Source organism: Scatophagus argus, chromosome 1, assembly GCF_020382885.2.
Source record: "Scatophagus argus isolate fScaArg1 chromosome 1, fScaArg1.pri, whole genome shotgun sequence".
Lineage (NCBI taxonomy): Eukaryota > Metazoa > Chordata > Actinopteri > Scatophagidae > Scatophagus > Scatophagus argus.
The window spans coordinates 2,636,891-2,661,667 of NC_058493.1; the positions used below are offsets into that span (position 1 = coordinate 2,636,891).

The window sequence follows — 24,777 nt, forward strand, 5'->3', positions numbered from 1 at the left end:
TCAATCCCTTTGAGTCCCTCTCTCTCATTATGAAGTGTTAGAAAGTTGCTGAAGTGAGAAATGAGCCTGCAAAAGCTCGCTGTCCTAATTAAACTTTGACATGAAGAGTGACAAGAAGCGATGAAGGGGAAACAATAGCAGACTGTGTATGAGTGCGAGTCCAGAGCAAGCAAGCAGCTTTGTCCCCAAGAACAAAAGCATTTGTTTGCATGTGTTCAACTCCATTCAACTTCACCAGGCCCAGGTGCAAAAACCAACTTCGCGAGGAACATCACAACTCATAACACCTTTGCACAGTTGACGAACGGCCCGCAGTCGGTCCAAATAGGCTGACAGATCAAAGCAGATCAAAGCTGCTGTGTTGCGATGTAAATATTGTGCAGTGGAATGAATTCAGTCTCATTACTTTCATTGCCTGCACTGAAAGACACAGCCGAATAATTCAGTAGTGAAATTTTACTCTCGACTCTCCCTTTGCTGGTCTCACACATACAGCTCGTGGAGGAAACCCACGGCCACCCTGCCAGTTAGAATGAAAATAAAAACGCTCTGGATTTTATTCACATTTATCATGACTGGTGATAATAGTTGCTGCCTCACAGCCTTGCTTATTATTATATGTAGAGTGACAAGCAGATAAACCCAGGAGTGCCACATGGTCACCATCCTCCACACTGTTCGCATAACATTTATAATAAATACAATAAATGTGGTAGGTAGTTTCCAAGGTGCTCCAAAGACAAGAATACCCTCAGATAAGAGACTTGACTATTGACAGGGGCGGAGTTGGACTCTCCTCAACTGGTGTGTGAAGAGGGAGGAACTCCACATTCTTATAAAAAGCCAGTGGATGAGCTGACAGTATTGAGTAGACGGAGCAGACAGACTGGCCCCGGACTGTACTGCTGACCTAGAATGGCACAGAACGGAACAACAGAGAATGGAGTGGCCCGGGAGGTCCCAGCTTTGCCTTTTCCACAGCCTGTCAAGGTTCAGGATATCAGACACACTAAGGTAAAGAGAATCTCAACAGAAACCAGGTTCAGCTGCTGCATATTTGTGTCAGTGTCAGTCAATGCATTTACGCTCGGTGTGTTTTTAACAAGCCGTTACACTTTCCACAGATTTATATCAACAATGAATGGCTGACATCCAGCAGAGGAAGGACATTTCCAACTTTCAACCCAGCGACAGGTGTCAAAATCTGTGATGTGGAAGAGGCAGACGAAGTAAGAAGGCATCAGTTGTAGCTATACTGGCTTAAATGTATTGTGTACTAATATTGATGATAAATAATCGCACTTAGTGAAGCCCTACATACTGCACCACTGAATGCTGACAGTAAATGAAATGATGAAATTATTTTCTGCTTTGCTCCTTAACTGCTTTGGCTCTAATTCCATCACAATAGCTTTTGCCAAACTTTATTTAAATATTTGTTAATTTAAGGTTTGTCAGCCTGTCAGTGGGGGGTATCTATGAAATACAGTATGATATAAAACTCAATCAAATAAATAAAGATTTGTGCCAGATTCGGTCTATAGCTAATGCGATTTACAGTATGGCGTTTTATATACACAAATGGCTTTGCTAATAGGACTTTACACACGGAATGGGACATTTCAGTTTAATAAAGGAACCGCTGGAAGTGAAATATTTGTTTCATGTACTATTATAATCCAGCTACCACTAATCCACCTACTTCTGCTAATATAATTAGGAATTGAAAACTGAGCATGAAAAAGTCACTCTGTGGGCAGGTGCTGTGCTTTGTGTGGATCAGTACAACAGATTCTCAGTTTTGTTTTTGTTTTTACAGTATGTCATTGTTATGCGGCTTCACATCGTCCGGCTATATTCCGCTCTTATTTCTTTCTTCTTCTTTTTTTTTTTCCTGTGCAGGAAGATGTGGACAAGGCGGTGGAGGCAGCTAAGGCAGCGGGACAAAGAGGTTCTCCCTGGCGGAGAATGGAAGCGTCCGGCCGTGGAAGACTGCTGCACAAGCTGGCCGACCTGGTGGAGAGGGACCGGCTGCTGCTGGCGGTGCGCTCGCTCCCGGTGCTTTCTTTCTTTAAGCGCTCATCATAGCCTACAGTGACTTGGTGTTTGCTGTGTTCTGCACTCAGCTGCTGTAGAAACAACGTGGAACAACCTAACTTTTCGGGCATGTACAGTAAAACAGAGGCAAACAAGGCAAAAAACTAAATCTTAATTTCTTGCAAGACTTCATTGATGTCGTATCAGTATTACGTGAGAGATAACAAAATGACAAGAAAATTAATTTAAATTGGCCATTGATACACAGCAGGTTTATATTAAGCAGGCTTAGTTCACCAACATACGAGACTGACTACAAAAATAACTGATTTCCATAGTGAGAAGAATTATAAATACTACGTATTAAAATATCTTGTACTTAAGTAAAAGTAACAATACAATACAGCTGAATTTTCCCTGTCAGAGATGTATTAGCACATATTATATTATTTGTTAGCATTTTAATGTTGCGTCTGCCCTAGGTGGAGGTGGATGTAAGTGCTGGGTTGTTCATTCATACGTCATATTTTATAGTCAGTATAGATTTAAAAAAAAAAAAAAAACTAACCTGCTAAATCTTTATAGGTGCCAGATAAATGTAACGTGTCATAATGAAGTATAGAGTATCATATGTTCCTGGCTTTGCAGATATTATTTGGAACAACAGATCTTAATGATAGAGGCAAGTCTGGTTTCACAAGAGGCAAACTTGTGAGTTTTTCCTGTAGCTGAAACACGTCCATGTGCTGTCATGATATTGACTTATTCATATCAGAGGTTGGCCTATATTACTGTATGACATCATGACACTGTGACCCCACCCCAGTCGCTCTTTGTCTCTTTGTAATGATTGCTGGATGTTACTTTCAATATTGTTTGGAAAGAAATCCCTGTTGGTGTGCCCCTCCACTCTGTTTAGCTGCCAGCTTGCATTAAGACTTAGATCTGTAAATGAACCCTTACAGATGTGAGTGAAGTAATAATACCAGATTGCATGTGACTGCTAATTGCAAACATGCTCCGGAGTGGTAGTGCGGAGGGTATGCCTAATTACACTAAACTCTTAGCTATGTTTTGGGGAAATAAGGACCAGATTCAGACCATTTAAATGTACAGTAAAGAGGTACAGTGGTTTCAGTTTCTGCCAGAGCTGCAGAGTCTCATTTCTTTTTGTTTTCTCTTTAGATTGGGGCACACAAGAGACTGTCAATAATGTCTAACATATTCCAACAGTCTGACATCAAAATATGAATAATAATAATAATCAATTATAAACTTAATTTTCCATGCTTGGCTTATTGCCATGTGTTTGTGAAGATAGTATACGCCCCAGCAGACCACTGTGGCTGACATCCCACTGCACCACCCTTGGATCCACAAAGAAACTACCTCGCCAGCTGTTTCAGCCTCATTCAACTCAAGGACTTTGTTAGATTCTAGATTGATTTTCCTTCATTATAGTTATTATTATTATTATTATTATATCTGGAACCCACAGGCATAACATCATATTAAATTCCTGGTATATTGTATAACTGAGAAATAAAACAGTTTATAGACAGCCAACAGTAAATTTAATGGCAATCTGCATTGTGCAAGTCAAATGTTGCTAATCATCCCTTTTTGCACAGGAAGCTGTGCTAAACTACAATAGAAATGGAAACGGTGAGATATTTGGTTCATACTTGTAAAATACTATTCGGCACCCTAAAAATGATCCATTTGAGCAATATAAAGAGGCAAATTCATTTTTTAGTTGAACCACTCGCAAATCATAGAAATTCAAAATACCCTGTGGTGTGAGATCCAAATTATACACTGCTTCATCTTCAGTGGTCAACAGAACAAAAATCTCATCACTAAAACATTATTATTACTTACCAAAATGATGACCAAACCTACCCTTTAAGTCAGAGATACATAATTTGGTTTCTGTCCCGGAGCCTTAAGAATTTAAACGCCATTTAGGGACACCATTTCATCATTTACAGTACTAAGTGACAAATCGCATTTCTTTACAAAAGTTATAATTTTCGCCCAAATTTTAGCTAAACTTGTAAACATGAGAAATATTTAACAGTAAAGCTTGTTTTCCTGATTCTTTAGACCCTGGAGACTCTGGACACAGGAAAGCCCTTCCTGCAGTCCTTCTTTATCGACCTGGACGGCAGCATCAAAACACTTCGCTACTACGCAGGCTGGGCTGACAAGATCCACGGCAAGAGTCTGCATGTAGGTGAGTGTGCGTGTATCATCCTCTTTAAACTGCTAAGAATATGACACCAACAAAGATGGTGTCACTGTGAGGTTTTGTTTAGCACTCAGTACAGTTTCTAGAATGTAGCTGTAAGTCTTGTGCACAATTCGCGTACAATTTGTAGTGCAGTTCTACACAAATGCAGAAACTAGTGGGTGTCAAGAGTTTTGTTTTTATAATGCTAATCCTCTCAGTTATGTTAAAGCATGAACTTGTCATTTGTGCTCTCAAATTAATGCACACAAATTAGTGATTTGCTCTCCTGAATTACTTAATTTGTCATCACAAATGATTTTATTGGCATTCTTAAATTATTAAGTTAACGTAACAGAAGAAACTGAAATTATGTCCAAAGCACCCACTGTTTTGGTATTATGATGACTATAATTAAGTGATTTATTTATTCAATCATATATATATGAGCATCAAGCAATAATTTGTGTTTTTTCCATATAAGCTCCAATCAAATGAGCTCAAAATGATATATGAAAAAGCATTATATTAAATAATTATTTAATCATTATGTAAAATAAATATTTAGACAATTTATATTAAATTAGAGCATGCACAAGAAAATCTGATACATTTCCATAGGAGAACGTTTTTAAACTCAGTGGCTCAGTGACTGGTGCACCACTGGGAAACAAGTTTATTACTGAAGAGCCCGTGACTTGTCCTCAGTCTCTGGGTGGTATCTCATCCAGTCTCTTAATACTTCCCCCCCCTCTTGTCAGATCCTACTTTGCATCTCCTATGTCTCTGCGGGACAGCAGATAGACAAAACACGCTTGCTCTTTCCTCTCGATTAAATGCCAATAGAGTGGTGAGAGACGAAAGGCACGGTGGGACAAAAGGAAGAGGAAGAGGCTGAGATGGAAATCAGTGAGGTGCAACAGTCTGTGAGGATTAACAATCAGTGTTGGCTCAGTGCCTTGTTGAGCCGGCAGCCACTCAGTCACTAATCCCCGCTTTTATACTGGAGCAGTCTCACTAGCAGTCATCAGGATGAGACACATCGCATCGAGATGTAGTTTGATGTGAAAACAGCCATAGGTTACATACACTGTGAAGTGCAGACTGAAATGTTACTAACATGCTTCAGTGGTAGAGCTGCTGTACAGAGCTGCTGAATGCAGATGGAGCCAAAATAATTTTTATGGATAAGTCAGGACTGACTAATTTCTGTTGTATAGAGGAAACTTCAATAACAGCCAAAACCTTCTAATTCATTCTAAAATTACTGACCAATGTGCTGCCTACTGCAGTGCATTTGAAAAATAAGAAAACCAAACAAACATACATGGCACATGTCCACTGTCTCTAACTAACTAAGATCAAAATAAGAGCCTACAATGCTATCAAATGTAACACAGAATTTCAGCGCCGTTGTTCACTCTGCACTGTTATTTTAACTTGGATGCAGATATAGAAAGAATGCAAACAAAAGTATCTGAACCACTGGCTGAAACTTTCACTTTTCGTTTCATTCTGTCTTCTTACCAGAAGTCCAATTGTTCTTGTCATATCTGTTGTGCAGACGGCAGCTGAATCATCAGAACTACAGACAAAATACGTGCTTTCATTTGCAAATTTCCAGAAAGTGAGCTTATGAGCTTATTAGCTGAACCTCCCAGGTCAGCCCATCCACCCTTAAACATCAGCCAGGACCTAATCAAGAATAAGTGACAAAGAGTGTAGTTTACAGTAGTTTAGTTAATTTGACACGGTGAAAAGCTGAACATTAAATTACATTAGGCAACTAGAAAATGGAAGATGATACGAGTCCAAGACAGGATGTCTGGTAAATGGTGAATAAGCAATAAATTGAAACAAAAAATACCAACATCAGTAAAAATTGCTCCAAGTTAATCAGCGAAAAGTAAAATGTAATAAAATTAATGGATAAACTGCCATTTTACTGACATCACTTAATGGGAAAAATGCTTTTTTTGGACTGCAGGGGAATCTCGTGCTTCAATACCACAAGTGGCCACTAGGTAGAACTGGAAGCAAGGCTGAGCAGAGCTGTTTGATTTTAATCTAGATAATCATTCATGGATATTTTGGCTTCATTTTGTCCAGTGAGAGGAAGTAGAGGTGTGTTCCATCTTCATACATGTCAAGCTTGTGGGTATGAGTTCATCAAAGGCTTTGAAGGGGGCCTTTGAAATAGTCCGGGTCTCTGTTGTTGTGCATGTATGGAGTTATAGCAGTATGGCTCAAGCATGCATAGGTAACTACCCAAGTTGTTGAGATTTCTGTTTGCAAACATGAGCTTTTAGGTTGACTAACATGTTCAGGGCCAGTAGTCTTTCTTTATCTTTCCCCCAGGGTCTTGTTTCGATCTTGGTAAATTTTACACAAAAGTAGATAAAATAAACAACCAGATGAAACAGCAAAATGCAGCTTACATCTTAACATTGTAATATAGGACCGAACACACAGTGTGGTACAGCTACTTTAAGTAAGAGATCAGTCCCTTCTTATTTAAACTCACAACTTCATATGAACTCTCCCTGTGATTTTGTTTGTAGAGCCTGATGTGCATTTTGCCAGAGAATATCAATGTGTGTAAGTTTGGATTGAAAAGTATTAGCCTAGCAGAGCTACAGCAACTCTTAGGTTGCCCGTCTGATGCTTATGTTACATGCCGAGATAGATACTTTTGTATGAAGGTGACATTCCCCATGCTGACTTCCCCGCTGAGTGAATGTAACCTTCAGGTAGCTGCAACAGAACATGGACTCACCCAGTGCCACAAAGATAAAGGAAGCTGGAGATAAGTCCTGTCGCGGGGGAGTCTCCTTGTCTGCGATCAGTCACACAGGAAACTAGAGAAGGTCAGGGTGTAAGCTGGGAGGCGACAAGTTTGTCTGCTGAGCCATCTTAACACTACAACAGAAATACTGTACTTGGAATTTAAAAAAAAAAATCAAAGAGCACAATGAAATCTAGCAACATTGGATGGGAAACTTTAACATGATTTAAATTATTGAAAAGTCTAAAATAAAGCTTAATAGAGAGAAATAACCGCTTACCTCTTCGGTCCCATAACAAAGCGACTGTGCAGTGGTTAGTATCGTTCCCTCTGGGTTCAAACCCTCCATCAGGTTGAGGCCTTGCCGTGTAGAGTTTCATATTCTCCCTATGTCTGTGTGGGTTCCCTCTGAGTGCTCCGGCTTTCTCCCACAGACCAAAGATATTCAGGTTTAGGTTAATCGGTTACTCCTAAATTGCTTGTAGATGTTAATGTCAGTGTGGATGTTTTTTTTATGTTAGCCCTGTAATGAACTGGTGACTTGTCCAGGGTGGTGGACTCTGATTATATCCCCCCTCCATAAATCCCCCCTGAATCCCCCACACTGGACCTTGAAGTACATGATCTGAGTCACTGATCACAGAAACAACAAAACAGTAAATAAAAATAGAAAGAGTTAGCACTCATACACAACAGTGGACTTCATGGACAACAGCTTGATCCAACCTCAAAGGCTCTGCCAATTGCTCAAAGTTAACATTCCATCATGGCGAGCAAAAACATCACGATTGCTGCTAAAGACAAAATAGCGCACCATTTGTGTGGGTAAAAATGTTACACAATTCTCTTTTTGGCTTTTACACATCAAAATTTCAGTTTGGACCCAATGTGCAATGGCTTTAAAGGAACAGTTCACCTCAAAATGAAAATTCAGTCACTATCTACTCAATCCCATGCCGATGGAAAGTCGGGTAAAGTTTCTTAATCCATAAAAACATTTCTGGATCTTCTCAGTGAAACATTGTTGGAGTGTTCTCCCAAACAATTGAAGCAGATGGGGACTTATTTTAAAACATTGATTAACAACCTCAAAAAATGTAGTGTTTAAGTCAATTAGTTAAGTCAATCAGTTAAGTCAATTTTAGGATCACAGGGTTTGCTGTGACTTTGATTGGTATTCCAGGCAAGCTCCATTAAGCCATTTCATGCTTTTGGGGGTTGTTTTCGAATGTTGTAAATGTTTTAGAAGATCCAGAAATGTTTCCGTGTGAACTGTTCCTTTCAGTATGTTTTTTTTTTGTGGGGGGGTAAACAGATATTAATCATATCTCTCAGCCTTCTCTAGTCTAGGGTCAGATATATAGCAGATGGTTATACTTCATAGCTTTCTTGTGCAAACATCCATTTGACCCCCAGCTTACACTGAATTTCTATGTATGTAAAAAGCAAAGGCAAAAAATAATCCGTGATGAAAATAAAAAACAATAATAAATATTGCCACTGCTCCAGTTCCTCCACCTGCAATACAGTGGATCAAGCTGACGGTGCTGCTTCTGTTTTTTGTTTTTGTTTTTTCAGATGAAAGCTTCATGTGTTTAACCAAGCACGAGCCTGTTGGCGTATGTGGAGCCATCATTCCAGTAAGTCCAGAGGGGTTCTGGTTTGAATTTATGAGCAATAATGTTGGGAATAGGAATTCTTATTACACTTCATATGACTTTGGCATGGTGTGAAATGGACTTCTGCGAAAATTAAACACACACATGCACATTGGGGTGCTTAAATAAAATAAAACAACACATGACATTGTTGTTTATATACTGTCACTGTGTGTGTGTGTGTATTCAGCCATAACACAGTCTGTTCCTAATAAGCATTTTAAAAAATAAGAACATTACACAATATCCTATTTAGAACTTGAGGATGTAGAGCCTGACACACTGTTGTGATATACTGTGATATACTGTAAGGCTCTGATATAGCCTGTATTACTGTATATCGGTAGTAATCCTCATACATGTGTTCTAAAACCCCAAAACCCAAACCCCCAGAAGCAGACGTGGCCTGTCTGGGTCACAAGACTCCTTGCAAAAATGTTGACAAGTTTTCTCTTAAAACGATCAAAATTTGAACTGAATTTGGGTTCAGTGACTACATGCAGGGTTGAGCTCTTTCCTAACCTGAAAATGGGAGTTTTAGAGTTGAGTTAAAATTGCTGTAGGGTGTATATTTTTATGCTAGTATAAGGAGTGTCGAGGGATAGTGTTATTGACTATAATAATTTGACAAAATAATAATAATACATAACATTAACAATAAAATGGAAAAGTTCACCTCAAAATCAAAACACATTTTTTAGCTTTTACAATTTACTGTGCTGTTTATAAATCTTGACTGTGTCGGTGATGTCTGCCATCTCTTGAATGTAGCGGAATTGAATGGCACTTCACTTATGATGCTCAAAGCACCAAATAAATAGATACGTTTGGAAAAACTCAACAGCAGTGTCGAGAAATCTTTCCACAAATCATGACCCAGTTACTTAAGATTCAGATGGAAATGCAGGTTAAAATAAGACCTCTTGCCGGAGCCTGCTGATCACAGTTTATTTCTTACCAATAGTAAACTAAACCTAACCGAAAATCTGAACTTAATCAAACCTTAATCATACAGGTTTTGTGATGGTCTTATTCAGTTTGGAGGGCTTTAACAAGACTTTTTGGCTTTACAGGGGATTTTTGTGTTGCAGTACCACAGTTGGCCACTAAGATAAATGTGCAGCGTCCTGCACCATGTCCAGCTCTATTTATTCATTCATACATATGCTGGACAGATAGAGATAAAATTGATACTGATGTTCTCATCTGACTTTGCATAGACACAATTATATTTCCCAAAATGTCATGGTGTCTCTTTTAGGCAGCAAGACCCCTAACTTCAGCAGGTTTCATTCTTTAAGTGAATGACCCTATCATTTACAGTAGACTGTTAAAATCTCTGGCTTTCTTGGAATTAAATTCAAGCTTAATTAGAACCACCAAAGACTGAACTTATATTTCCAGGAAAGCGCTGATCATAAATGTGCTAGTAAGACAACTGTACTCAATTTAAAAGCACTGTCTAGATGTGAGGATGAAATGAAACCCTGTTAAGTGCACCAGAAACCTTATCTTAATCTTAGCTCTCCCTAAACAAGACCTCCTCTCTGCTAATCCCTTTGGGGCTATTCTTACAGGAACACAGCTCCAGTCCCATGCTGTCTGGATTTACTTTCACACTTTGGAGTATATATATTTTTTTATTTTCCTGTGATAATATGTTCATCAGATTTAGGGCAGGGCAGTGTTTGGCATTTCACCGTATTGTGTTGCACTTTGTCTCAGATCCACACAGAAACATGAGTATAATTTTGACATCATGACAGAATACGGTCATTCAGTTTTTATCTTTGAGCATAAGCCTATAACCTCCAGTGTTGCTTTGGCAAGAAAGGAACAAAACGACTGTTGTTTGACATAGGAGATTATATCAAAAAAGTGAAATTTATACCGAAGGACGTTGTGTAATTACTGAAAGTACTGCTGGCGCACACACACCATGAGTCATTGTCAGAGGAAAACAGGAAACCTTTCTCTGGGCTTGTGATCCCAAGATCCCTTAATGGTGCTGGCTGTTTCCAGAGTGTTGTAAAAGTTAACAATGCCTATACAATAAACATTCAACACTCACATGTACTGCTGTCTAATTTGGGTTTGAGTGCCCAATTATTTGTCCATTGGTTTCCAACATGGAAACGAGCAACTGGAAAATAAATGACCTGTTTTTCTGAATTTATTTACTTTGAATCATTTCCAGTCCTGATAATATAGAGCTCCTTTTATTTTCTTTTATATTCTCTCCAGAGCAACTTCCAAGTGATAAAACCAAACTGATGATGTGTGGTGTTTGGATTATTAGCTGCACTTAGTGCCTCTGACGTAATCGATATTATTTCAATTTGAGACTTGCAGTGACAATTACAGGTCAGTCACATAAATAACGTGCTGTTCACTTCAAAAGCTTAATATACATGTCAGGTCATTTAATGTATACTGGACACACAGAGATAATATTCTAGACTTTTCTGTCCTCTGTACAAATTTGCGAGCAGCCTATACTGCCTCTCTGAACTTACTTTGAAGGCTATCACATAAGATATCAGCTCACATCCCATTCACTATTCAACTCGACTGTACACGCTGGCTGTCATTTATTTTTGAAAATTCTGAGACAGATTTGGGGGACAATGAGACAGCGGATGGCTAGACAGTCTTGTCATGAAGCATGCCGTTAAATTATACCTTTTGTTTGTCAGCCACTAGCAATGTTATTGACTTTAAATCTTGCTAGCATAACATTAGCTTTCCAAGTTGTGTCTAAGGTTCGTCCAAGTTACTGCAATAGTGAACAGTTTTGTCATTGCAAAGGAATCTCATGGGATGGTTGGAAACGCTCGGGTGTTGCCAGCGAAACTGAGCTATAGCTTTTGAACAACTTTTGATTGCAAAACACATTAAAATATAAATAAGTCTTCATTTTTGTTTCTTTGGTGAGTGACCATGATAAGAGGGATCATGCTCTTCAAGGTATCCATAGTCAGGAATTCATGGATGGCACAGAGGCCTGATAACTGTTATTCCTGATAACTGACACTTCACTGGGCATTATTCCTTACATAAAGGGGATTACAGCAATCAAGCTGTGAGGTAATGAAAGCATGGGTAACTGTTTCCAGGTCCTTATAGGATAAAAATGGCTTTAATTTGGCTAAAGTTCTGAGCTGATGAAAACTGCCCATAAGCATGTAAAACTGTGTATCGTGTGCACTGGTACAGAGCTGCAGAACCATGGGGTATGTCACATTTAATGGGAGCAGGAGATGAAGAGTAGCTATTGTGACTTTTAGAAGAACATCATGATCGTTTCTTTAGATGAATTACTTAATATGGCTCTTCCTTGGGTGACATATTTTGAATAATGGGTTAGCAAACAGTGTGGATGATAATCCAGTCTGAGATATACTGTATGACATATCAAAGTGATAAGCATTTGTAATTAGTGGTAAGCGTTCTGGACGGAATATAATATCACTATCATTATTCACAATCTAAATTTCAATCTGTTTCTCAGTTCTGAAATTGTAGATTGTAGCCAGACTTGAATTGGCACATGAAGTTCTGCTTTTGCACCATTAAAACACAATGTTGCATTAAACGTTCTCATCCATCATGCCACAAGCTACGTGAATTAATTTGCCCTATCAGAATAGCCATCTAGTTGGCTACATCACTCTTTTCTGCTAGAAATCTGCTAGTCAATAAGATTATGTCACATTTGGAAAACAGAAGAAAGAGGATATTAAATATCTCAATCACCACAAGCTGCCTGAAAAGTTTGATCGCAATCTGAAGTCTAAAGACACTCATTCTTACCTCAAAGTATTTGAGTAAAGATTGAACAAAGGAGAGCTTGAGAGAAAAGTTTAAGTCTTGCATGCTGTCATGTCTCTACACATCGGGACATGAAGCAGGCATGAATGTCTGACTGTCAGTTTCTAAAAGGTGACTGTGCTACAGTCAAGAATCTTACAGCACAATAAGTTAGTGCTAGCTACTCATTTCATGTTGTTAGCAGCATCGATCGTCATGGCAAGGAATCCCTCTTGAGCTTAAAAAACAAAAAGTAGATCTTGAAAGCTCAGCAGTGAGTAGACATGGAAGAATTTGTTTATCATTCCACTAAATGGAGCGAAGCCCATGTGTTTGATATGGAATGAAAGTAAGGAATGTGACATTTTCAAACTAAGCATTTAAACTGTGAAACAGGCTTTCCAGTACGGTTCAAATGTTGGCATTGTTCTAACACGTTTAAATTAGTTTTAGGGGTCATACATAGGAAATGTAAATGTTCGGCCCCTTTACACTTCACCTTTTTTCAAATCGGGAAAAAAATCTATCATATATTATTCCTGATGTTGGACTAGTGTCCTCAGTGCTTACTTAGCAGTTATTGTCACCTGGGTGATTGAATAAGAGAGAGTGACCCAAAACAATGACTGTTAACTGTGTGACACCTATATACTGTTTTTTTTTTTTTTTTTGCCATGTCACTAGAGGTGTGGGATTTAATAGCCACTCAGCATTTTTCCCCACAGAATTTTAATTAAAAGCAGCCTCTTATCAGCCTGACAGATGGGAGTAATGTCAGTTTACTCCTCAGTAAAACTATTTGTCTGTAACATGGACCTTTAACCAACTTGCAGTGCAGCTGCACATTGAAAGCGGTCAGCTAACATGTGTTCTTTCATCTATGCCAGTGGAACTTTCCTCTGCTGATGTTCATGTGGAAGATAGCACCAGCCCTGAGCTGTGGAAACACTGTGGTCATCAAGCCAGCAGAGCAGACCCCCCTCACAGCCCTGCATGTTGGATCGCTCATCAAAGAGGTTTGATGTTAGGCTCAACATGTATGGTTGGATTGATCCAAGCTGTATGCTGAGAGGGCTTTAGATTTTAACCTCTGACAGCCTTGAACACATTCTGGTCTTGTTTCTTGTAGAAAATCCTGCTTTTTATATGATTAGATTGCTCTGCTCTATTATGCTTTGGTGGTGACTGTTCCCACCAGGGATCTGGACCTGAACGCTTCAACTGTTTCCAACTTGTGGTTCGAAAACTCCCAAAGGTCCTTGTCTTTCATTAGACATAGTGCCACTAATGTTCCTTGAAAAATGTTTAAAATGTAACTTTAAGTTTCACTGTCACTGTGATCTGCTAACAGCTTCAGAATAATCGGCTTCATCTGCTAACACATGCACTTCAGACATAAATCAGCATTCTTTTCATATGGGACAAAGACTTTGCACACCACATGTACATATTTTTGCATTTCATTTTTTTTAATCCAACATCTGTAAAATTTATATATACATCTTGCACATTCTGTCTGAAACAAAATGGAGCCCTAAAGCAATGATGACTCTCTTAGCTCTGAGGAGAACAAAATGTTGCAGATGCAAATGCAGATCTAATATACTGGTCATGCTAGAAAGTCCCACCAAAAAAGAACCAGGCCAATCATACACCTTCACCCCTTTTGCACTTTTTGACAAATAAGGTATTTCAATATTCTAGCAAAGTTACATTTTCTGCTAGTTGTATTTGCTTACATGAGCAACTGATCAAGGAAAACACACCATGCAGTATTAAAAATGAAAGTACTCACAAAAAGTGAGTGTCCCTTGTAACAGTTCTACGATTATATCTGCTCTCATTAGATTATTATGACTCATGCGTTCATGTAAAAGCAGGATTTTATTGTTGTAGTTGGTTGAGGTGTAGCTCATTTTATATTATTACGTATAGGACTTGAACTAAAGATCATTCATCATTTTTATTATGGATTAAGTGAATCACCAATGATCATCCTATCACTGGTGACCCCTTGCATTAACATGCTCTCTGGCTTGCCATTTTAGGCAGGGTTCCCTCCTGGAGTTGTGAACATCGTCCCAGGGTTTGGTCCCACAGCAGGAGCAGCCATCGCAAACCACATGGGCATCGACAAAGTGGCCTTCACTGGTTCTACAGAGGTATGTAAATGTATGAAGTGCTGTCATCATTCAGTCATCATTCTGATAGGTAAAATGTGATGCTATGTGATGAAACGGTTCATTCAAAGTTGGTTGTGACAGCTGAGTCAAAAATTGTCTGCACTTATGGGTCAAAAACAGTGTCTCTCTTCTGTTTAGTTACGTAACAGAATTCTTTTTTTTCAGTATTACCCCTGATGTATTTCTGTATTGATGTGTTGCTCATGTGTGCAGGTGGGCCAGCTGATCAAAGAAGCGGCAGCCAAAACTAATTTGAAGAGAGTAACTCTGGAGCTGGGAGGGAAGAACCCCTGCATTGTATTTGCTGACTGTGACTGTAAGTAAATATGCTCTCTGTCACCCTCTCTCTCTCATTTTGAATAAATACATGCAAAATCAAAACATTATATTTAATATTTGAGCATGCACTGGAGGCACAGAATGACCATGCTATGGTTATCTAGTGGCTTAGTTGAAAGGCAGTGAATAAAGCCTGTCAAGTCTCATTTCTGACTGATGTTGGCAGTTGGCTGATAATCCAAGCAGAAGAGGCTCCATAATGTTCTCATCACACAGTTTGTTCATGGACACCACCAGATGATCAGAGCTCACTTTATACCTGTGATAAAAACTAGTGTACACTGGAGGAAATGTGACCCACCATAAAAATGACATTTTGCATGAATAACAAAAAAACAAGATTTTAATTTAGCTTCTACAGTTAGCCATGCTGGCGGTTCATGCATCTATCACACATTAGTGCCAGCCTGGCATTGCTGAGAGCAGACCGAAATGCCTGTGAACACAACTGGTTAAAACCTCAACCAGTCAGAGCAATAAAATGTGTGATATAATACTGAGATAGTGATTGTGACAGCAAAACATGCACAGCTCAAAGCAAAGGTTAAGTGTGAGCTTGTTAGCTCCCACTGAACTGTTGTTTAGGGAAGTCATGTAGCAGCTACTGATGTTAATACAAAGAGGAGCATGCTGCTCGTTTGTATTGTTATTGTTACAGTGTTGTCAATTCAACATTACAACTACTAACAACTTAGCTTCTGTCCATGATACTGGATGCATTCAGCCAAAGGCACCATTTAACATAGTTACTTCATAAGCGACACTGAAAGAGTGTCCCACACTTACAAAAGTCGGAGCAAACTTTAAATTAGCCTTGAACTGCCAAGGTGAACTGGTAAGGTGAAATAAGCGAAAGTTCACTTGCTGCTAGCCTACTTCATACAACAGAGCCCTACTTCTTGTGCCCAAACCCCACTGGCTCACAGAGCAGCATGTGAAGCTATAGACTGTAGGCTATGTGAAGTCAATGTATCAAACACACGGCATATCGATGAGAGCAGCACATTCGAAATGCAAAGTCTGAAGCTGATGAGTGTTCTTTCCATCAAGTGGGCGAACAACCCCACATAGGTGCCATAACCATAACATATTCACTACCTCTGTCAATTTTCTGTTGCTAAGACACATTATTTTGCTGTTTTGGTAGTCTGTCCAACGTGACATTGTTGTAAAATACATTGGTGTGATGCAGCAAACTGCTGTTTCTCTCTGGTTTGTGCTTAGAGAAGGAAAAGCGACTTGTAGCCCCACATCCTAGGTTACTTTATGCTGTTTACAAACTCATTATTAGAAAGTAGGTCAGTTCAATTTATGTAAATTATTACCTTTAAACTACCCTTTGGGTCTTTCTAGTGGATAGACTGTCAAGGAGTTTTTATTGTCATTACAATCATGTATGTGTAGCACATAAGTACATAGAGCAACATTCTTCCAGGATACTACATGGTATTTATATGGCACTTTAAAACACAGGGGAGTGTGTACCAGAGAGTTGAGGCTAGCACAGCAAAGGCACCATCACCTTTTGCCTTGAGGTTAGAACGGAGAATGGATAAGATCCCAAGATTTGATGAGCAGAGTGGGCACGATGACAAGGTTATGTAGAGCCTTAAACGTCATCTGTAGATTTTGCAGCAAGAACAGGGATGATGTGGGACCAGCAACAAGTTGATGTTAATAGCCTGGCAGCTGCATTTTGCACCAGTTGTAGATGATTTAGGGCAGTTTGGCTGGTATAAAGGGAGTTGCAGTAATCAAAACGAGGAAGAAAGATGAAGATGTGGATCAAAAGGCTGAGATCTGATGATGACAGACCATTTCTGATTTTGGCAATGTTTCTTCACTTAAAAAACAGGACAGTAAAAGCTTAGTGACCTGAAGATGGAAATTCATAGATTCAAGATTCAAGATTTTTATTTGCCATCTGTGCACAAACATACAGTCCAGGCACATGGGAAATCTTGTGCAGGGCCCTCTTGGAGCCAAGCAAGTTAAGAGAAAAGATAGACGCATAGTCTAAATATAGGTGTACTTAAAACACTATACAAGAGTAATGAAATGAAAGAAATATATAATAAAATTAAAATATAGTAAATGAATTATAAATTATGAATACTGTGGCTGAGGTATGAACACTATAGACAAGTATACACATCGTCGACATTCATTGTTGAAAAAGAGAATTATGGGTGGATATAGCACTTGTATAGTGAATATTGCACATAGTAATGCCCATGAGAGGTAGATTGAGGTGGTGAGGGGTTATTGCACATGGAACAATCAAAGAAGATTAGAAGAAAGTTTTCTGCAGTAGGTTTGATGTTGAAGTGGTCTAAGAAATTGATTGACAGCAGTGGCAAAATTATTGGGTCCAATTACTATTGGGTTTGCTGGTTTTATCACGATTTAGGTGGAGAAAGTCTAGTGACACCCAGTCTTTGATGGTAGCCAGTCAGTCATTTAAACATGAGGCTATATTTTTCACAGTGAAAACCTTAGTTATACGCTCACTAAAACTCTTTTATGGTCCACTTTGATCTACAGGTTTACTTTGCACGCATCATTCACTCAGTAACATCATTAATTAACTTCTGACAGTGTTTGCCACATTTACTGGCCGTGTCTCACAGTTTACCATTTCAACCTCTCTATGGATGACCTGAAGCAACACATCTTTTTTTTTTTTTATTATTGTTTGACATGCAAAAAACCAACGCAGCAGGTTTTTGTCAAGGTAACGCCAGTTTCTTTAATTTGATACCAGTTCTTTTACACCTTGTTTTCACCCAAAAGAGGGCGTGGTTGTTCTCACAACGGGGAACTGAAGTATGTCTCCTCTCATGTGTTAGGTGGATGGTGCCAGACTGGCTCATCACAAACTAGGACACAGGGAAATCTGTCTGAACGGGTGTGGGGGACAGATGCGTCTGCCACAGCAATGAAACACGAGCTGGCAGATTTGTTTGGTTCCAAAACTACGTTAGCATGGAAAAAAAAACAATGAAAAACTGATCTGGCTGCTCCGTTCTGTGCAACTGGAAGTTTACATTTGTTTCAGCAGTCCTTGACCAAATATTACTGTGGGTGTGACAAAACAAGTGACAGGATAATGTAATCAGCATTACAGAGGAGGGAACATATGCACAACATTCTTGAATCTTGTTGTTTCTGTGTGTGTGTGTGTGTGTGTGTGTGTCCACAGTGCAGCTGGCTGTAGAGGAAACCCAGAAAGGTGCGTTTTATAACCAGGGTCAGTGCTGCACAGCCGCTTCACGTGTCTTTGTGGAGGAAAGTATTTATGAAGAGTTTGTGCGTCAAAGCGTAGAAAATGCCAAGAAGATTGTCATAGGAGACCCACTGGACCCCAAGACCTCACATGGACCACAGGTAGGAACACACAGTCAATATTATAAGATATTTGTAGACAATCAGTGCTTGAACCTGCAATAACTGCATCGTTTGTGAACTTTGACTGTAAGTTTTGGACACTTGTGGACATCCTCTGCACTGCCTTGATGTCTCTATGTTGGATGCCCACTTTATGTCCTTTGAGTTTGTGGACCTTAGAATCCTGAACATTTCCATAGCAGACACTGGAAGTCCAGCTGTTCAACCTCCAGACTTGTCACTGTCAGCAGATGACCAATGTGTTAAACTTCAAGAGTTTAAAACTGGTGCAATAGTGCAACACTCCAAATAGTCCCATCAGCAGGCCCATAATTCCAGCTTTGACTGGTTGGTCCTCTCAGTCTTGACCACAGTCTGAGCAGGTTTTAGATTCTGCTTGTAAACTGGGAGAATATGAACCAGACAGTGAAAAGAGAGTCCTAGATCTGCATGGGCAGAGTGATAGTTGTCCTTTAATATGATGTAACAGTGGTCCAGTGTGTTTTATCCCTGGAGTGACACAGTATAAAAAATGTTGTTTTTTTATTTTTTACATTATTAAATTTTTCTTCAAAATGATTACATTCATACAAATGTTGTTACAATTAGTACTTCAGTTTTGAAAAGGAATGTCCCACCTGGGCTGCCTGGCAGCACTACTCTTGTTTATTATTTCATGCATTCATGTACATTCGCTGTAAATATTGTTGCCATCCGTGTCACTGTTTGTATTTTTTTTTTTTTTTCTTATGCTCTGGTTGGGTTTTTTTTAGATTTATATAGTGTTTTATATTTATAGTATTACATTTTGTAGGTTAACGGGCTTATATCGGGACCAGGGAAACTAATTTCGTTCCACCTCATGTTTCTACAAGTGTGAAATGACAATAAAGCTCCTTAAATCCTTGAATTCATTTAGGGTCATATCGTGACGTACAGTAGGCCCACTTTAATCTATGGATAATTTATGTCACACAAAGAATCATTCAACATTTTGAGAAGTACACTTATTCACTTTCTTTATGGGAGTGAGATGAGAAGACAGATATCAATGCCATGTTTGTGTGTTAAGTATAGCTCTGGAGTCAGGACATAGTTAGCATATCTAACTAGAAGTAGGGGTTAACAGCTGGCCTGGCTCTGTCCAGAGTTAAAAAATACACCTGCTAACCATTCCAAAATTCATTGATGTTTGTTTGACTTGTACACATATGAGCTAAGCTGAGCTGGATGCACACAATGAGCCAGATATTAATCTTACTGTATAATCTGACTCTGTTCAAAGACAGAAAACAAGTGAATTTCCTCAAATCTGGTATGGTTCCTGTTTCTTTCCCGTGACTGATTGTCTGCTCGATGCTGACTCCAGATTGACCGACAGCAGTTTGACAAGATTATGGATCTGATAGAGAGTGGGAAGAAGGAGGGAGCCAAGCTGGAGTATGGAGGAGCAGCTGTGGGCGAGAAAGGCCTCTTCATTCAACCCACCATCTTCTCTGGGGTCAAAGACCACATGCGCATCGCCAAGGAAGAGGTTACAACTCATTTCATTTTATTCCAGAGCAGTCTGAGTCAGACAGGGTGGAGGACGGTGTCAGTGGGTGAAAGTAAAACCTACCACTATGTGGAACAGTGCTTTAATTACAGCACAGTCATTACAGAGAAGCAGGCTGCTCAACGTCACCGTGGAGCTGAGCGTACAGGACAAACTTAAGGGAAGAACGTGGGCCAAACATGTTTCAGTTCAGTTTTAGTTCTATAGATGTCTGTTTCTGAACAAAATTAGAAATTGATGACGTCAAAATTATTCACAAAAGTCCAAAAATTATATGACTGCATAATGGAACACATGGAAAATAAACCTGTCTTGGATTTTGATAATTTAATAACATAATTGAATATTTTATATTTTATAATTTCAGACTTTTTTATCTTGTTTTTCTTTTCCTGGCAGAAATGATGATGGTGATTGTATATTCTACTGCCAGAGCAATACAACCACATACAGTCCAGACTTTTCAAGGGCAACATGGAGACAATTATGAAGTCTTGGAACATGAGCCTTTTAATTTCTGAGCCTTAAGTGGGTTGCTGTGTACTGAAATGTGCAGCGTGATGGTTTTATCTCAGTTAAATTTCACTCACCGTAACTAGTAACTCAGTAACTATCACTCCTGTCTGGCGATGCTGGCCTAAAGAGCTGCTGTCAGGCTAGGTGTAAGTCTCGTAGTAGAGATGTGAACATTGAATGAACATCAGTGAACATGAACAAAAATGTTTGCTCACATATTTAACTAGAGACATTGACACTGAGCATCCTTCTGCCATTGTGCCTCATCAGGAGAAATCTGGACATTTCCAAACCTCTGTAACACTCTGACAGCGGCAGTGAAAGCTGTTGGTGACGATTTAACATTGCATTTCAATGTTCATCTGCATGTGGAAAAGCTGAAACTCCTGGTAACCAAGCAATCTTATAGTTTTCACCACAGCAGTTGGGCAGCTAGCTGGGCAACTCTGGCACAGAGTGCTCCCTGTGACTGATATTCTTATTTGGGGGGTAGTGACACCAAGCGTTCACTATTGGAACTGCATTTTAATTTGGTCACATGGCCAAATACTGTATGCTTTGAGGGTCCAAAAGCTCTAGCACACAACACCTGATTTATTTTTTCTCTTTAAATTAGATGTCCTGTGTATACTTTTCCTAGCACTTTACTGAGGCTTATACATATTAAAATATTTAAATCCAGGACATCATATATGTATATCTTTAAATTTCCATCAGCAGGAAATATTCTGTTTCTTCTGTATAACGCACACAAATTACCCCAATATTCAGACTGACACATCTGGTATCAGGTACCAGAGGTTAGGAACGTTGCATACATGTGAGTGATCTTTACTGCTATCTTTTCTCTCTCAGATCTTTGGTCCTGTGCAGTGTATATTCAGCTTTAAGAGTCAGCAGAAGGCCATAGAGAGAGCTAACAGCTCACAGTATGGCCTTGTGTCAGCAGTCTTCACAACCAGTATGGACAGAGCTCTGTCTGTGTCTGCAGCCCTGGAGACTGGCACTGTCTGGTAAGTGCCCGTTAACACTGCTGACACCTGAGGGAGATATTTCCCCTTTCACTCTTCATTAAAAGTGACATTTCCATTTTATTTCAACAATGTTACGGGACAAAATTCAGGCCCAAACTGGTTAAGTGATGTAAATGTTGTCATCATCACTACACAAGATTCATTTTCAGTGTGACTTTATTGCTCAAACAATTTCATCGGTACATATTCACATAAAAATTTTCATGGACATTAGAAACACAGCACAATTCTTCTTTCTGTTCTTAACTTTTTGTAACTTGATCGTTTCCAAGGACCAGCTTCCCAATAAATGAGAAAAAAAAACATGACATGACCAAAAGAAAAGAAAAGTTAAATACATAAACTGGTCTGTAAGCATGTGCTATGCCAATGTCATTTGTAATATTCTGTTATTCTGTTTAGCCTCAGTGAAACACTTAGTGCGTCTCCTAGCCTCTGAGAAATAATGAGATCAAGTAGGGGTGTGATGTGTGAGGGGCTGGCACACAGAGCTGCATTCAAAACTGCTTTCACTCAGTTGCCTTGCCTTTGATGTGATGCCACAGTGGTTTGTGGTAAATTCAAAAACCAATCCTTCTATGTCACAGAATCCGAGGGAACATTAACTTACAGTCTATGTTTTGCAATGAACTATCCCTTTAATGCTTAACGATTTTATATATTTGGTTTACTCATTATTTTTTATGTTTACTTAAAAAAAAAATGTAAGAGCTGACAAGAAATAAAATCAAGTCTCTCCCTGTTTCTGTTAAGGATAAACTGCTATAATGCCCTACATGCACAGACTCCCTTTGGAGGGTATAAGATGTCAGGCAACGGACGAGAGCTGTAAGAACCACGACTGTTTCTTTATACTGCCATATTTGTTCATTACCCCTGCTCACTGTGTGTTTCCCTAACCCGCCTCATGTGTTGTCTCTGTCCTCTCAGTGGAGAGTACGCCCTGGCCGAATACTCAGAGGTGAAAACAGTGACCATCAAACTGAGTGAAAGCCTGTGAGAAGAAGTGGGAAAGTCCAACGCTCACTCTGCACTTCCCACTCCATCAGGCCACATCGCAATTCTCTGCTGCCCACACACTCCGCGCTTTGTCTTCAGTCACACTCTTGATGTTGGCATTAGGCCTGTATGTCACTTGGTCGATACAGAATATCAGAGCCCAAAAAGAGTTATGGTCCGTTCACCCGTTATCTGATATATTGTAGATGAGGATAGGATTATACTCAACAGCTTCAGATTTTCCCCTAAATAAGTCACTGATTATGAGGCTAGAACAGTGACCGTGAATTAAAAAATAAATAAATAAATAAAATCTAGCATCAGAAACAAAACCACTGACAAGCAAAATCATTTGTATTTGGAAAAACTTTTACTGACACTGAAAAAAAATGTTCCACTGAAAAATAAAGCATAGACATTCCATTTTATTTGTATGTATGTTAATGTGTTTTTTATTGGAAATCCTCTATTTGTTTTCTCTATGTCTGTGTTTCACATTAAATAATGTTTAGTGTCTGTGTTTAACTTTTTTCAGTGAGAACATTTGTTTTAGCATCATTACAGCTTTTTCAGATACAAATGTTTCATTACTGTTGTTCTTCCTTTTTCAGTTCATGTTTTCTTTTCAATGCCAAATTTTGTTTCTTTTCTGCCAGAATTGTCGTTATTATTATATAAAGACTGTTTAGTTGGTACATTTAATAATTAATTAATAAGTAAATACTCGCTTAACCCACAGAGCACCACAGATCAGCTGAACATGCACAAATGTGACTACAGCTAATGTATGAAGATTATGTGCTTAAATGAGACAGTTCTTTCGGTTCGACCTGTAACTAATGTGAAACTTGAGTTCTTATGGAAAAAAAAAAACACAAGGGCACTGATATGATCATTTCACAAACAACATCTTATCATCCTCTCACTGGAACATTTAAGAGCTTTCAGCCACTTCTTGTGGCCTTCATGAGTGGATGGAGTTGGGTCACTTGCAAAGGAGATGGTTCAGTTGTGTTTATCTAGGCTCTATGTAGGCACCTGAACCATCATCAGCGGGTATGGTCCTTTAATGAGCAAAAGACCAATGGCTCAACTGAAAAGCAATTCAAAAGTTACATTCAGCTGGAAAGTTTTCCAGACTTGCGGGTCAAACCCCTGAGCTGTTTTTTACCAAACAGGAAAAGCAGTGGACGGAGATGAGAGCATATCTCTGCGTTTTTTTCTGTCACTGTCTGTGATGTCCCAAGAGTGTTCAAAAAATACTCCAGTGGATATAATGGTACATGTTGTCCCTGTCCAGTCTACGCCTTAAAGCAGATTGATTGACATGAGATACATAAATGCACAAAACCTAGTGATGAATCAACAGCAACAGAATTTCAGCATATGAATTGTCTTGATTAGTTTTTCCTGTTCATCAAATGTCCCTACATGGGACAATGTGGAAAGGTCAGGGGAAAAGAAATACTGTTGTAGCTGATATATGCAAATACTTTCTGATTCTAATTCCAAGCACTGATTCTAAGCTGGAGTGATCTAAAATGAATGTTCTCTCTACTGAGAAGAAAGTGCCTTCCCTTTCAGATGTTGGAAGGAAGTCTAACCCCAGATAAGGTAACATTTACCTTGCCAGTAACACATTAGTACTGTAACAGCAACAATGTAACCATTGCATGGGTAATGTCAACTTCAACTTTTTTTTTATCAACATATACGTTTGTTGTCACAAATGGGAAACAAGTCTGTCTCTGCAATTTTATCACATTAGTCTTGTATTTAATTAGAAATTCTGAATAAAAACTTCAAATACAATTTGTGTGTCATTCTGATGTACGGGATGCATATCCATCCATCCATCCATTTTCTATACCGCTTATCCATCAGGGTCGTGGGGGAGCTGGAGCCTATCCCAGCTGACTACGACGAGAGGCGGGGTTCACCCTGGACTGGTCGCCAGTCAATCGCAGGGCCAACACACAAAGACAGACAACCATACACTCTCACACTCACACCTAGGGGCAATTTAGGGTAGCCAATTAACCTAATGTGCATGTTTTTGGTATTGTGGGAGGAAGCCGGAGAACCCGGACAAAACCCACGCAGGCACAGGGAGAACATGCAAACTCCACATAGAAGGGCCCAGACCGGGGGATGCATATTTTACAAGAAATCTAGTAAAGTTGCTCCATATTATAATGACAGCGGGCCAGTGCCATATTATTCTTAATCTAAGGTAGTTTGCAA

The 24,777-nt window shown here is 39.2% G+C and overlaps 1 protein-coding gene across 1 annotated transcript; it reads left to right on the forward strand.

Annotated features, from left to right (window-relative positions):
- Positions 1 to 852: 852 nt before the first annotated feature.
- Positions 853 to 24,343, forward strand: aldh1a3 (aldehyde dehydrogenase 1 family, member A3). Its single transcript, XM_046391126.1, has 13 exons — positions 853 to 1,014; positions 1,125 to 1,229; positions 1,903 to 2,043; positions 4,144 to 4,273; positions 8,631 to 8,692; positions 13,408 to 13,536; positions 14,569 to 14,682; positions 14,917 to 15,019; positions 18,245 to 18,429; positions 19,799 to 19,963; positions 21,356 to 21,513; positions 22,288 to 22,362; positions 22,465 to 24,343. Exons 1-13 carry the CDS (start codon positions 916 to 918, stop codon positions 22,532 to 22,534), a joined length of 1,536 nt encoding a protein of 511 aa, XP_046247082.1. The 5' UTR covers positions 853 to 915; the 3' UTR covers positions 22,535 to 24,343.
- The last annotated feature ends 434 nt before the right edge of the window (positions 24,344 to 24,777 follow it).